Genomic DNA, 14,531 nt, shown 5'->3' with positions numbered 1-14,531 from the left:
GGAGGATATTAATTTGTGTGTGCGTGCACCTGCCTGTATGTTTTAGTACAAGGCAAGCTATGCAAATAGGCCTCATGTGACAGCAGAATTTCACCTAGAAGAACTAGATTCTCTAGGCTGACCTTGGGAGCTATGCTTGTATTAAAACATGGGTCGGAATCGGTGGTCTTGCTTATCATTACAAGAGGGACTGATAAATATAGGCTTTGTCCTGTTGTCCGTCCATAAATCTATAAATACATCGATGCATCCATGCTGCTCAATTTTCCCATCCACCCTTTTCTCTAGTGTTACTGTTTTGATAAAGGTTACTTTGGGTTCATTATTGACAGTGAATCATGTGTTTGGTGGCTAGACAAGGATTTGACTCCCTATGGTGTTTACTTTCACACTGCTATCACTGTGGTCGTTTCTGTTATGTACCTCACGCTGCAGGATTCTCGCGCTCATGGTCCACGTGCTAGCTCAGCTTGATGTACAAGACACAAGCCTGTGTCTATATAGGCAGGCTAAGGCTGACACCAGAACAGAGGGAACTCTTGGGATGAGTGTGGGGTCCTCTTAAGTTGTCCCCAAAGCATTCGGGGTGGTCCGCGACCACCTGCCTCAAAGCAATATTGATTTCCCATTGACATCCCAAGCAACCGCTGGTCAGAAACTACATAATTTCAAGACGGGGACAAAAACTTGTTTCTCTCTGTGAATGAGAACTGTGCATTTGTGTGTGCGTGTGCGCGCAATGGCTGTCGCCTTATTCGTGTCCACGCATGTGCTGTGTACTGGAAAAATGTGACGTATATCGCGTTACGTAGGAGCACTAATTTGTATGGCGCAATAATGTATACCTACCCTGCACCACTTTATTCCCTTTCTCCTGTTCATCTCAACAAATTTAAGGACGACTTCACCCATTTTTCAACCTATCTTCATAGAATTGGTCCTCACTAATTACAATATGGTATCATTTTTATCTAACCCGTCTGTGTCTCAGAGGAGGGCTGTGGACAGGTCAGAAACCCGCCTACCAGTGACATCATCGATGGGGAATAGAAACTGCAAGCTTTCTATTCCTGGAAAGTTAGCATGCTATAATGGAAGCCATTGTTCTTGCGCTAATAACAATCTAAATATATATACATATTTTTTTTAAACATGCCTAATGATGATGTCACTGGTAGGCAGGTTTCTGAACTGTCCACAGCCCTCCTCTGAGACACAGACCAAGTAGAATAAAATGGTACCATATTATCATGAGCATTAGTGAGGGCCAATTATATGAAGATAATGGACTAAATGGAATCTAATCGCAAACAAAAACGATAACAATGAATAGTCACAAGTATGTGATAAGGTTTTGAGAGCCAATATCACCCACCCACAGGTCAATATCACCCACCCAGTAAGACCCCCCCCCCCCCTTGACAATGAGGTCTGTTGTCTGTATCTGCATTCTGCAACCGTTTTATAACCTTTGTCAATTTCTTTTTTTACAGCTGAATCTCGAGGATCGATCCATAGTCATTAGAGACATCGTGCGACGAATGAATTCCAATGTAAGTGGAGTCCTCATTGTCTCTCTTTCCTCTCTCACTCTCTCTTTCATCCCCGTCACATGCTCACTGTCTTGCCTCGGTTTCATCACTCTGTTCCTTTAGTTTAACCCATTAAGACCTGGAACTGTGCCATTTTTAGATTTGAGCTAAAAAGCATTATTTTACACTTTGGGCTATTCAAAAATAGCAGATCTACAAGCTCATAGCGCGGCACACACTTTGGGCCATTCAAAAATAGCAGATCTACAAGCTCGTAGCGCGGCACTCTGTGCGCTACGAGCTTGTAGATCTGCTATTTTTGAAAAATCGTGAAAATGTGTGCAAATCTTTGAATATATATTGTTTTAAAGCGAACATTTGTAACTCAAAGAAGCAAAGATTTGAGTTGCAAATGATCGCTTTAAAAATATATATATTTAAGGATTTGCACAAATTTTCACGATGTTTCAAAAATAGCAGATCTACAAGCTCATAGCGCGGCACTCGGTGCCGCGCTATGAGCTTGTAGATCTGCTATTTTTGAATAGCCCAAAGAAATCGAAAATGATACAGATGCGTCCCAGGTCTTAATGGGTTAATTGCGTCAGGCATGACTAGAATATCATTACTGACTGACACATACAGGCATCAAAGGAGCGTTAGTTGCTGAAGACTGGAGTTGCAGTGTAAAAATAAAATGTGTGTTGTTCACATGATAGCATGGCATGCCACCTATTATTAGCACACCACAGAAAGCTGAAGAGCTGAACATTTGCAATAATAAAGAAGTTGATGCTAGGTTTGCATAGAATGGTATGACCCACGTTAGAGATGAGCGGATCCTCATGTACACATTAATTATCCATCCGTCATCCAACCGCATTAATTATCTTATTTACAGATCCGCACCGACCGCATGTGAAATAATTATTATTTGCATGATTTCTTAGTTGTATGTAATCCTTGATTGCACTCTGCTATTTTCAGAGTGCAAGTGTAAATTCAGCCATTATGACGCCATCAAGGCACCGCCCAAAATACATTTAAGTCGACTAAACAGGGTCCCCACTCCCCACGGTCATGAAATTCCTGGAAATATTTTGAAATTAGAAAACACTTTTTCCAGTCCTGGAAAAGGTTTGGAATGTATCAAGGGTCCTGGAAAAACATTTGGCTATGCATTGTTTTTGGCTATTGATTTAACAAAAGTAGTTTTTCGCCGAACGGGCTGCGTGATCGCAGCCTAAGGCATACTGGACGTGACAAAAAGAACAGATCTACAAGCTCACAACATGAACGTGCTGCAGCGTGATGCCTAGTTAGTTAGTAAATTTGGCACGAAATTTGGAATGGAATTATACCATTCTATGCTTTATTTTTGCTACACTGCCTGTCTTTGGGCATTGCACATAGGAGTAAGAGACTCATTATTGCGCTGAATGATTGTTATATAGGCCTGGAAATTGGGTTAAATATTCTGGAAAAGTTTTGGAAATTCATTGGTAAAAATTTGTGTGAACCCTGACTAAATCAACTGTAGATTTAGAAACTAAAACATTTCAGATGACTAAAATATGACTGAAACTAAATGGAATTGTATTCAAAAGACTATGACTAAAACTAAATCAAAATGTGCTGTCAAAATCAACATTGAGGAGCAGTATATACAGTACATCTCTTAGCTTGCGTTCCTGCCGTCTGCTTGATTTCCAGGACAACCAGTGTGGTATTGTGACCAACATCGATATAGAGTGTGCAGTGAAACTCGTGGGAACCAACTGTGTGCTATACCCAGTCAACAGCAAAGACCTCCAGCACATCTGGGTAAGAATGGATATATATCTGTGGAATTATGCTAACCTACTATTAAAGGGACTACACCATGAATTTTAACTTTTCTTTCTTTTGTTGTGTGTTTTTGGTCTCCCCTACCTCTCTTCTATCCCAAAAAATACCCCAGTTTGAGCACTCAGGCTTTCACAGCATATCTGGGGTTTTATGTAAATTGGTCTCAAAACAGGCCAAACTGATTTGGCCCCAAAATCCCTCCCGTTTTTCAGTTCCAGTTTTTTTTTTTTTTTTTACTTTTTCCACTCAGAACCAGGAGATACCATGCATACAAACTGGTTCAATAGCGCCAGGTGCACATCAGGACAATGTGGTATTGCAGGTGAAAGTGCTTTATAAGCCAGAGAGAAGTTAGTTGGAATGAGTATATCTGAGGCTTGATTTAGGCTCAAACCTTTTGAAAAACGTTTGAGGGACATAAACAATATGATATTAAATATGTATATATATTTCTAGTTCATGGTGTAGATCCTTTAACACATTCCCTGCCAGAGTTTATTCATAAGGTACTCACCCACTGCCAGCGTTTTTTGAGTTTTATAGCCTTTTGAACCGTTCACAAAAAAAAATATATCCATTAAAATCCGCGATCGGATGGTGTTTATAAACAGCAACGACGGACGTACGAGCCCTCATAATGTTTACACTTTTTTTCCTTTTTCTTCTTCTGTGATATCAGCCGCTGAAAGAGGCTGCAAACGTCATATCCGTTTGGCTGTGACGTGGCTGTGACGTTTCCCCACCGGCCATCTTAGATTAGCTTAGCCTCCGATCGGCTATCAGATCGTTTTTAAACACAAAGAGGATAACCGTTCGTCGATCAAAGAAAAGAAAATACAACCGGAGTTTACCATTCGTTTTTTAAACCGTGTGAAAACCATGATCTTTAGCCAAAACCAGGGAAAAACTGTTTTTTCAAGATAAAAAACGAACCGGAAACGGTTGTCGGAAATTTTCTCATAGGATGGGTCGGAAGCGTCATGGGAAAAAAAAAAATCAAGGATGGTACCAAAACATTTTTTTTTCGTTATTAAACCACATAAAAAGACGATCCCGAGATATCTCGGGATACGCAGGTAACGGGTGGATTTAATGTCCCGAGATATCTCGGGATTGGCAGTATATGTGTTAAGATCTGTGCAATATTCTAATCTACATCTACACTATTGAATTAATCAGTATGGCATGCTATCAGTGGTGTAAAGTAACTAAGTACATTTACTTAAATACTGTACCTAAGTACAATTTGAGGTACTTTTACTTTAACTGAGTATTTCCAATTGTCTATACTTTTACTTCTACTCCACTACATCTCAGAGGCAAATATTGTACTTTTACTCCACTACATTTATTTATATAATAATATATAGATTGGTGAAGCAATAGGAAGCGGCGCTGGTACCGAGCGCAAGGCTTTGGATCCGCCCTTCAAGACCTTCGATAGGGCTGGCTCCTCCAGTCTAGGTGCCAGTAGGCTAGTTCATGGCTGCTCTGCTAACGTCAACAGACGGACTATTTACTAACTATTTGTAGTAGACATAAAAAGACATGTACTCATTCAGTATTTTGAATGTAAAAGATGAGTTGTGCAGTGAATCAAAACTCTGATTTAAGTTTGGTGTTGGAACTCATCCCACTGTTATGCTGTGCTCCACAGTCTTTTATGTATGGTGACTATATAGCCTTTGACTTCTGGCTGGGGAAAGTATACGACCTGACTAATCACATCATCCTCAAGCTGTCTAATGGAGCCAGGTAATATGTGTGTGTGTGTATGTGCATGCATGTGGTGTGTGGCGGTGGGCGGGGGGGCATGCACGATCGTGGCCAAACATCTGTGTTTGTGTCAGCATTGTCTTTCGAGAACACAAGGTGTGTGTGTGTGTGTGTGTGTGTGTGTGTGTGTGTGTGTGTGTGTGTGTGTGTGTGTGTGTGTGTGTGTGTGTGTGTGTGTGTGTGTGTGTGTGTGTGTGTGTGTGTGTGTGTGTGTGTGTGTGTGTGTGTGTGTGTGTGTGTGTGTGTGTGTGTGTGTGCGCGCGTGCGTGCATGAGCCAAAAGTAGAATATGTCAACCAAACGCTCTCTCCTCCCTCCAGGTGCTCCATGAGTGTGGAGGACGGTGCCAAGCTGTACGATGTCTGTCCTCATGTCAGCGACTCGGTACGTAGCCACAAGCTCTCTACTGTCATATCTGCCACAGGAGCTCGTAGATCACCTCACCCTTCCCTGCTAAACAGCTGAGCTGTGTTCCATGGTTTGCTCAATTTCATAAAGGCTAAAGAACTTTGACACAAAGGGATGAAATTGAATTGACCCCAATACAGGCTTTTAAGGCAGGAAATGGGGTTTCTTTTTTTTGGTACATTCAGTAGTGTAAGAAGATTGCATTCATTTGTGAAAACATAATATTCAGTTACTGGACATTGATTTAATGTCTATCTTCTGTTATAGTACTTTGACTCCAGAATTCTTTATCCACTCTAGCATCATATCCTGTTCGTGTTCAGTCATGTACTGGTGCTTTTTTACATTTAATTATCTGTTGTCTAACACGCATGCATTGTAACAACCGTGTTTTCATGAAATATTGTTTAAATGTTATTCCCATGAATATGGACAATCCATAGTTTTTTGTTTCGTTTTTAGTAACAAAGAAAACTTCCCTTACATGCTAAAACGTGTGTATATATATATATATATGTATATATATCTATATATCTCTCTCGCTCTGTAGTAATTGTCATGCACACTGAATTTTAGATCCGGTCTCTTTAGCCCACAGAAATCCTATTACCGTGTTTTGAGCCTTTTAACATGTTTTTATTATGGGTTCTTGTGTTATTGCCCAGGGTCTGTTCTTCGACGAAGCATATGGGTTCTACCCAGGTCAGGTCCTGATTGGTCCCGCAAAAGTCTTCTCCAATGTACTGTGGCTGTCAGGAGTCAAACCTGTCCTCAGCAAGAAGTGCAAGTTCAGGGTGGTGGTCGAAGAGGTAAAACTGACCACTAAATGAATTCACTTTTCCGTCCGAAAGCAAGTAAAACCATAGCCGTTCAATGCATGACATTCCGTCTTCCAAGATGACTCTTCATCTTTATTCATGTGGGCATCTGAATGCTGTGCTCCTCTTGACAGGTCAAGGTGGTTGAGCTGAAGGTGACGTGGATTACCAAAAGCTACTCTCCCAAAGGTTCAGACAGTGTCTATCCCCCTCCCTCCACCATAACACAGGAAAACCTCTTCAGGTTGGACAGTTTTTTTTAACCATTAGTCTATTCATTCACATTATATATTAAATTATAGCTAGTAGCCATTATGTTCATAGATATATGCCTGTACACTTTTACATGAATGCTTTATTTTGTACCTTAAATGTTTTTATGAATTACATTTATCCTAGCATTTTCTTACAATAGTTATTAATTGAGCTTGAGACACATCTAACCTAAACGAATATGGTTGAAAACAAACTGACTAACGTTAAAGTGTACTGTATGTTGTCCTCAGGGTGAGGCGACTAGGGTACTATGACCACACCCAGAGGCAGCTGGGAGAGAGGGCGCTCTATGTCTTCCCCGCTAAGGGAGATGCCACACGCATCACCTGCGAAGGACCTGAAGGTGCTCCTATCTTGCCTGAAGACCCAGTGGCCAGGAAGGTGTGTGTATATTCACAACTATATAAGCAATGGATTTGTTAGTGTCATTGTATCTGTACATTTGGTAGGGGATGTGTTTGAAATTGTGTAGTTTGTTTTCAACAAGCATTTATTGCTCCAACCATTCGCTGTGTCACATGGAGAAGCAAACAGACAATTATAATGCTAGAGGAATATCGGTGGTAGTTGTTTGGACAACGCTTGCTATTACACACTGTTATCCATTTTAAACGCTGGTCTTTTTGAGAGTTATTTGATTGCGTGCGTCTGTTTCCTCCTGCAGTTGAAAAGAATGTTCAAGAAGGATTCAGGGAAGAAGACTGAGAATGCTGACCCACAAAGTGCCAACCAACACTCTGCAGAGAAACCAGAGGGTACACACACACACACACACACACACACACACACACACACACACACACACACACACACACACACACACACACACACACACACACACACACACACACACACACACACACACACACAGAGAAATCACTTTTTAATGTGCACTGTTGCACTTTGATTGCATTTGTTTTTATTCTGTAAAGCACATTGAGTTGCCCTGGTGTATGAAAGGTTCTGTTTGCCTTGCCTTGCCTTGCCTTAGGGCTCTTGGCGTCCTGTGATTTGCAGCCAGCACTTGTGCATATAAACATTTTGGGACAGATTTTTTAGACAAGGCCCCCTCTGGGATGTACATGTCCTAACCACTGTGTTTGGCCTTTATTCAGAGAAAGTTAGCTAGTGCTGATACAGCAAGCAAGTAGAGCAATCAGATCCCTTAGCATGAGTTGGAAGGGAGTGTGGCAAAATGAAATAAAAGGCTAAAGAGTCTAAAACGCCAGCTAGCAAAGGTCATGCTCCTCCTTGCATCCAACCAGACCAAAGGTTTTGGGGGCTTTAAGGATGGCAATGTTAGTCAGTTAAAAAGAACTTAAAAGAGAAATGAAATGGTACCATAATTAACACATTCACTGCCAGGGGTATTGACTAAACAGCCTGTAGCTTCTGACAGCATTTTTAAGCATTCTGACTAATCTTGGAAGAACTGCAGAATATTTATCTCCAGTATGATCGATCCCCTGATGGTTGCTAATCACGGAGAGTTTCACTGTGCTTCCGTGAAGAAGAAAAAAATGACCTCAAGTTCGCTTGTTATGTACCCAGTTGAAAATAGCATGTCTTGCCAAAAATGCATAGTAAAACACAGGAGCTGAGATACAGAATATTTCCCAAATACTTCAACCAGGAAGTGAATGGGGCAGTAATTATTTGGATCGTGTTATCTCCTGGTTCTATATATCTATACACACACACACACAATTCTTTGAACGACAGAGATCTCCGTCAATGGCAGTGAATGTGTTAAGGAGTGCCATGATTAAGAACCTACAGTACACATTGCCTTTTAAACAGAAGGCAATTAGACATTTTGGCCTAAGGGTGGCACTAGTAGCTGAGAACCTGATATCTCTGTGAAAAGAAGTCTACTCATAGAATTATTAAAGTTCCAGTGATAAATGAGGCCAAGCTCCGTGCAGTGGGAAGTGAGTAATTGGAAATTATGCTGAAGTGCAGCAGCATTTACACTTGAACAACTTTTAATACCTGAGCAAAATAAGGAATTAATTTGTATCTCCCAAGGTAAAAAGAAAACGCCTGAACATTGAGACTAAGAAAGTTAATCTTTATTTATTATTATTTCCTCATGGGAGACTATAAAGGTCTGAGCAAAACGAATGCTTAATTTATACCCTGTGGCATGACGGTGTCACATGCCAAAAATAGCAGATCTACAAGTTCACGATGGGTTGCAAGGCTTTGTGAGCTTGTAGATTAGCTATCTTTGGCCAGACTTAACATTCCATTCAGCAGTTCCTGATTGCCTTAAGTTTTCTGCTTTGATGTGAAACACTTTAGTATATTTTGAGGGAAAAGCAAAAAAAGGATCAAATTTTTAACAATTCTTTTTTAAATTATTTGACTATCCCATTCCCACACTAACCTGTTCTAAAGAGAACCCAGTCACTCTTCCTGGTAATAATCTCTACTGTTTTAAGCCTAACGCACACCCTGCTCCTCTCTCTCTTTCCACTTGTTACCCCCACCTCCAGCGGCTCACAAATCAGTCCAGACAGAGTCCTCCTATCCCAACAACAACAACGGTCCAATGGAATCCATCGTTCACAACCCCACAGACTCTCAAAACCCTGCTGATGGCTGGACAGAGTCCGGGGAGCAGGATGCCGATGACGAAGCTGCAGAGGACACAGACGACACAAGGTCTGTTTGAAGTTGTATAGGATTTTCTGTTGTCATTATGTCATTCGCCAAGGAGCTGATGTTTTTGCCTCCTTTTTTTTTTTGTCTGCTGGAAGACTATTTCTAGCAGTTGTGAAGGGATTTGGACAAAACCTTGGCCAGGGAAGAACGGATAAACTTTTCATCCCGATCAGTAAAGGGGGCCTGTGGCAGTGGGTATGGCCAAGTAATTTTGCCCCAAATTGTGATTCTTCCCATCAAAATCCACGCATCTGTGCTTCATTTTGACCTTAACCTTTGGCTTTTTCATTCCACATCAGGGCAGCCTACTGATTATTCGTTCTTGAGTTATTTTGATCACATGCTGAATTTGTAGGTGATGACATAATTTGATGGCACAGTGTGTCAGGAAGGATTACATCACTTGATCAAATGTTGCACAAGTAATCTACAAATATCTAAACTTGTTTATTCAATTCTCTTGGTTGTAGAAATATGACTGATTATGAAATTTTGACTTCACCCAGACTGTGACCTTGACCTTAACTCTTTTAACCCATTAAGAAATGAGGCCGATTAAAAAAAATGTTTTCTAAATCCTAACACTTTAAAAAATATATATATATTCAAAGATTTGCACAAATTTTCACGATTTTACAAAAATAGCAGATCTACAAGCTCGTAGCGCGGCACTCGGTGCCGCGCTATGAGCTTGTATATCTGCTATTTTTGAATAGCCTAAAGAAATAAAAAAAATGACACGGATGCGTTCCCGGTCTTAATGGGTTAACTGAAAAGTTACCATCTCTTTAGGGAAGCCTACTGATTATTCGCTCCAAGTTTTATGACAATTTGGCCGTCCAAGTTATTTCTCCAACAGACCAACAAACAAGGGGTGAAAACATAACTCTATTGGAGGAGGTAAATATATATTTTTATGAATTGTTATATGCTGTAACTGTGCAACTAACCCCACCCTTAGCTCCTTGACCTCCTCGGCCAGCTCCACGGCCTCCTCTCAGAGTGGCGGTCTGGGAACTAACCGTAAGAAGAGCATCCCACTATCCATCCGCAACCTGAAGAGAAAGCACAAGAAGAAGAGGACTAAATTCTCCCGCGAGTTCAAGCCTGGCGATAGGTTTGTGAAATGGTCTGTTTGTGTCTGACTTGTCCTTTTCTATTCTTTTCTTTTCTTTCTCTATCTTTTGCTTTCTCTCACGCCATCTTTCACTCTGTCCTTGGCGTATAAAAGGACGGTCTGTAAGGCGTTGATTCTTTACTGCATTCTGAACCTGGTGATCTCCACACAGACAGCCTTTTAGTGCTGAGCTGACCTCCTAATAGTCAAATCCTCAACCTTTACACACACACACACACACACACACACACACACACACACACACACACACACACACACACACACACACACACACACACACACACACACACACACACACACACACACACACACACACACTGTCTCTCTCTCAATCCGCCTGTATCTTGAATTTTTGATCCTTGCTCTCTCACTTGTGTACATGCACAGCCAGTACACCCCCCCCCATCCATCCATCTCTTTGTCCTTTGCTTTCTGTCTGGATTGCAGACACTCCACCCCCATCCATTGTTTATCCATCCTCTTCTTTGTCTGTGTAAATGGTCAGACCTTCATACTGTATGAGCTCACCGCTCCTTCCAACTGTAATGTATTTCAGCGTTTCCCAAAAATGTAACCCATCAAAAATATAATAATCTTCCTAGTTTGTATAGGTGATACATGCAGCATTTTATTTGGCTCAAATCTGATCAAATATATTTATTCAATTGATATTGGCTTGGTCTCTGAATTGAATCTAAACTAAGGGGGAAATCATGTTACGGTCAACCATGTAAACACTATAATCACCTGATTATTTACTCTGAAGATGGTGTTGGTTGCACATAAACATGCCCACGGGGAGCATAATTATAGTTGCAGTCTATGCCATGTAATTGGTGGGAACTGCCCACTCTAGTTGAGAAGATTGGAAAACACAACAGAATAATAATGTTCCCCAAATCATCATTTTTCAAATAAGAAATGATGACTTGATAATTATTTTCATTATCTAATGAGTGTGTGCATGTTGTGTTCCTTCAGGGTGGCAGTGGAGGTGGTGTCCACTAAGACGTCAGCAGACGTAATGTGGAAGGATGGTCGGGTGGAGAAGGGAATCCGATCCAACACCCTCATCCCCATCCAGCACCTTGACAGTCACGAGTTCTGTCCTGGGGACTTTGTCGTTGACAAGCGACGTAAGATTAAGCCCTATTTTCAAAATGACACATTGTTGGGGGGAATATTTTTATTCATTTTTGCATTGTGAGCTTGTAGTTTGGCTATTTAAAAAAATATATGATCTGAACATTTCCGTCTATAATGACATGCCAAAAATAGGGATGCCAGGTTGAAAGTGGATAAATAACATAAGTTTTACTTTTCTTATTGATTATAGATAAATGTGTTTATTTCAGTGCATCATATTGTAGTATCATGTTAAATAATGTCTAATGAGATTGTAAATTAACGAGAGGTTCGGGCCGCTATGTGGCCCTCACATCTATAATACAAACTGCGTTATACTCCAGACCTGTGGGAGGCTAGCCTGGCTCCAGCCCCTGAATCGCTAGCCTTGCATTCAGGCAAAGATTTTTAATAGCAAGATACGCAATCTCCGGTTTACTTCCCGTTTCTGCGTGACGTAGGTGGACACCTTTTTAGGAGACAGGAAGCAAGTTGGAGTCTATTGACACGTTGACTCTGGAAGAGTCAACGTGAACACAGCTTCTGAACCATTCCTTAGCTCCATGGCTGAACTAAATATTGGACCAAATCATCACAAGCCACACAATATGTACAAGATTTTCATACTAAAATGGCTTTTTTTAGAGACACAAATTAGGAGAAAATCTACTTTGTTATCGACCTTTCTCTATCCCATCAACACACTCTCGCGAGATTTGGGGAGATATCTGAAGAGTCCATCTGCAGTCTGACGGACGAGACATAGAGGGCTCTGTCCCTTATTTTTTTAAACTCTATGCTCTGTCCCTATAAGATGTTCTAAAAACTGATTAACTGAGATTATATACGTGAATATAGTACGTGAAAATCATTATGGACATATTGAAAATTAAATAAAATGTGTGTTCCAATGCTCAATAATATAATGTTCCATTATTAACTGTCTTGGTTGATGGGGTATGATATGGGAATCATAACATTTTGCTAAAAATAACATTCATAATTTTCTAAACATACTATGGTCTATAGTGGTAAAATATATACCTTATAAATAAGGGCCTTTTATTTATAAGGTATATATATATATATATATATATATATATATATATATATATATATATATATATATATATATATATATATATATATATATATATATATATATATATATATATATATATATATATATATATATATATATATATATATATATATATATATATATATATATATATATATATATATATATATATATAGTTAACATTGAGCAGAAACAGGAGCACATCTAGTATAAGACTGAATAATGTGTGTTTGTAGTGGGAATTTCATAGGTTTCTTAAAAGCATCTTTGCCAATAACAGTTTGCTTTCAAACATGTAAAGCATTTATTTTCTTTAATGAAGAAAATACTCAAATACACATCCACATGACGTTGTCAGCCAGGGAGAGGGGAGGGGGAGGGTGGTGGGGTGGTTGGGGGAGAAGACAACCATGCCTACTTAGGAGACCATTTGTAGGATTTGTGTACCACTTCGCCTCTAGTGGCTCCAATGGAGAATGCGTATCTTCTTATATTAACAATCTTTGATTCAGGGTCTGGTGACGATGTAGAAAGGCGGAGTTTTCTCGGTTGAAAATCTGCCGGCCCGGCCCGATCAGGATAATCCAGTATGAACCAATCGCCAAAGAGAGCCACTTTGGCCACGCCTCCATCTCAAAAAACTGCTGCATTGATAGGGCTGAGGCAAAATATGTCCCAAAGAACAAATACAAATGTATACTGAACAATTAAAAGTACACGATCCAAAGGCTACAGGCATGATCGATTCTTTTTGGCTAAATGAGTAGGAAATTGGACGGGTGGTCTACTACAACATAGCAGAGACAAAGAATAACACAAAGAATAAGACGTAAACGATAACACCCAAACTTTGCCCCTTTGCAGAGCCACAGGAAGTCGAACCACCGGCAGATTGTATTAATAGATATAAATTCATTGTATTGTGTGTTCATTTAGACTCTTGGTTCATGGATTGTTTCAGTGTACAGTAACTGTTTGTGTTGTGGAGGACATATCGTGTATCCCATGCCAGTCCCTGAGGATTGTGAAGAGATGGTTTATCTAGGCCACCTATCTTCAGCCACCTACTGCCTACAGTATCTAGGCCATATCCTGAAAATATACCAAGTTTATGCATGTGTGAAATGGACAGGAAATGTGGGGATTTATTTTCAAGTTGTGATGGCTTGTCACAAACTGTCATAAGGTGTGTGTGTGTGTGTGTGTGTGTGTGTGTGTGTGTGTGTGTGTGTGTGTGTGTGTGTGTGTGTGTGTGTGTGTGTGTGTGTGTGTGTGTGTGTGTGTGTGTGTGTGTGTGTTTGTTTGCATGTGCGCCTGTTGTCTGTTGACCTACAGTACAGATCCTATGTATGTGTTTACATGTGCATAGGTTCTACATACTGTATGTCCTTTAGATACAGTATAGGTTCTATGTACTGTATGTCCTTTAGATACAGTAGATGCCTAGTTTGTTATTTAGACATTATTTCAATATATGCTAGATTTGATGTCTACCTGCCGTTGGTTGACTAGGTTTCATGTCGCTTAGTCCACCCTTGTACTTTGGAGAAGAGCGTCTACTAAATGCCTAGATTCATTATAATTGTAAATTGTGTGTGCATGTCCTTCCAGCGCAAGCCTCCCAAGACCCAGCAGTGTATGGTGTGATCCAGTCTGGTGATCACAAGGGCAGGACGTGCGCTGTGAAGTGGATCAAACTTAACTCCTCCAGTGATGACGTGGAGGTCAGTCAACATTAAAGGACACTGTGTGTGTGTCCACTCTGAGACAGTTGTTTAACCCACGTTTTCTGAAAAACTTGTTATCGAAGGTGCTCGAAGTCTTTCATGTCAAGGTCATAAATGATATGTATTTGGCTGTGGA

General features: G+C 40.4%; 1 protein-coding gene across 2 annotated transcripts in view; it reads left to right on the top strand.

The window, feature by feature from the left end:
- Window positions 1–14,531, top strand: part of ube2o (ubiquitin-conjugating enzyme E2O) — a 45,814-nt gene that overhangs the window by 17,726 nt on the left and 13,557 nt on the right. For both annotated transcript variants that reach the window (XM_084074291.1, XM_084074290.1), the window contains exons 2-13: window positions 1,494–1,553; window positions 3,246–3,356; window positions 5,038–5,135; window positions 5,476–5,539; window positions 6,229–6,372; window positions 6,516–6,625; window positions 6,888–7,038; window positions 7,322–7,412; window positions 9,156–9,324; window positions 10,286–10,441; window positions 11,444–11,598; window positions 14,280–14,392. In XM_084074291.1, the coding sequence (XP_083930417.1) occupies window positions 1,494–1,553; window positions 3,246–3,356; window positions 5,038–5,135; window positions 5,476–5,539; window positions 6,229–6,372; window positions 6,516–6,625; window positions 6,888–7,038; window positions 7,322–7,412; window positions 9,156–9,324; window positions 10,286–10,441; window positions 11,444–11,598; window positions 14,280–14,392 (1,422 nt within the window). The remainder of the gene's footprint in view (window positions 1–1,493; window positions 1,554–3,245; window positions 3,357–5,037; window positions 5,136–5,475; window positions 5,540–6,228; window positions 6,373–6,515; window positions 6,626–6,887; window positions 7,039–7,321; window positions 7,413–9,155; window positions 9,325–10,285; window positions 10,442–11,443; window positions 11,599–14,279; window positions 14,393–14,531) is intronic.

Source organism: Gymnoscopelus microlampas (assembly GCF_963454915.1).
Source record: "Gymnoscopelus microlampas genome assembly, chromosome: 2".
Taxonomy (NCBI): Eukaryota; Metazoa; Chordata; class Actinopteri; order Myctophiformes; family Myctophidae; genus Gymnoscopelus; species Gymnoscopelus microlampas.
The sequence above is the reverse complement of the archived record's forward strand: the minus strand, read 5'-3'. Positions and strand labels throughout refer to the sequence as shown.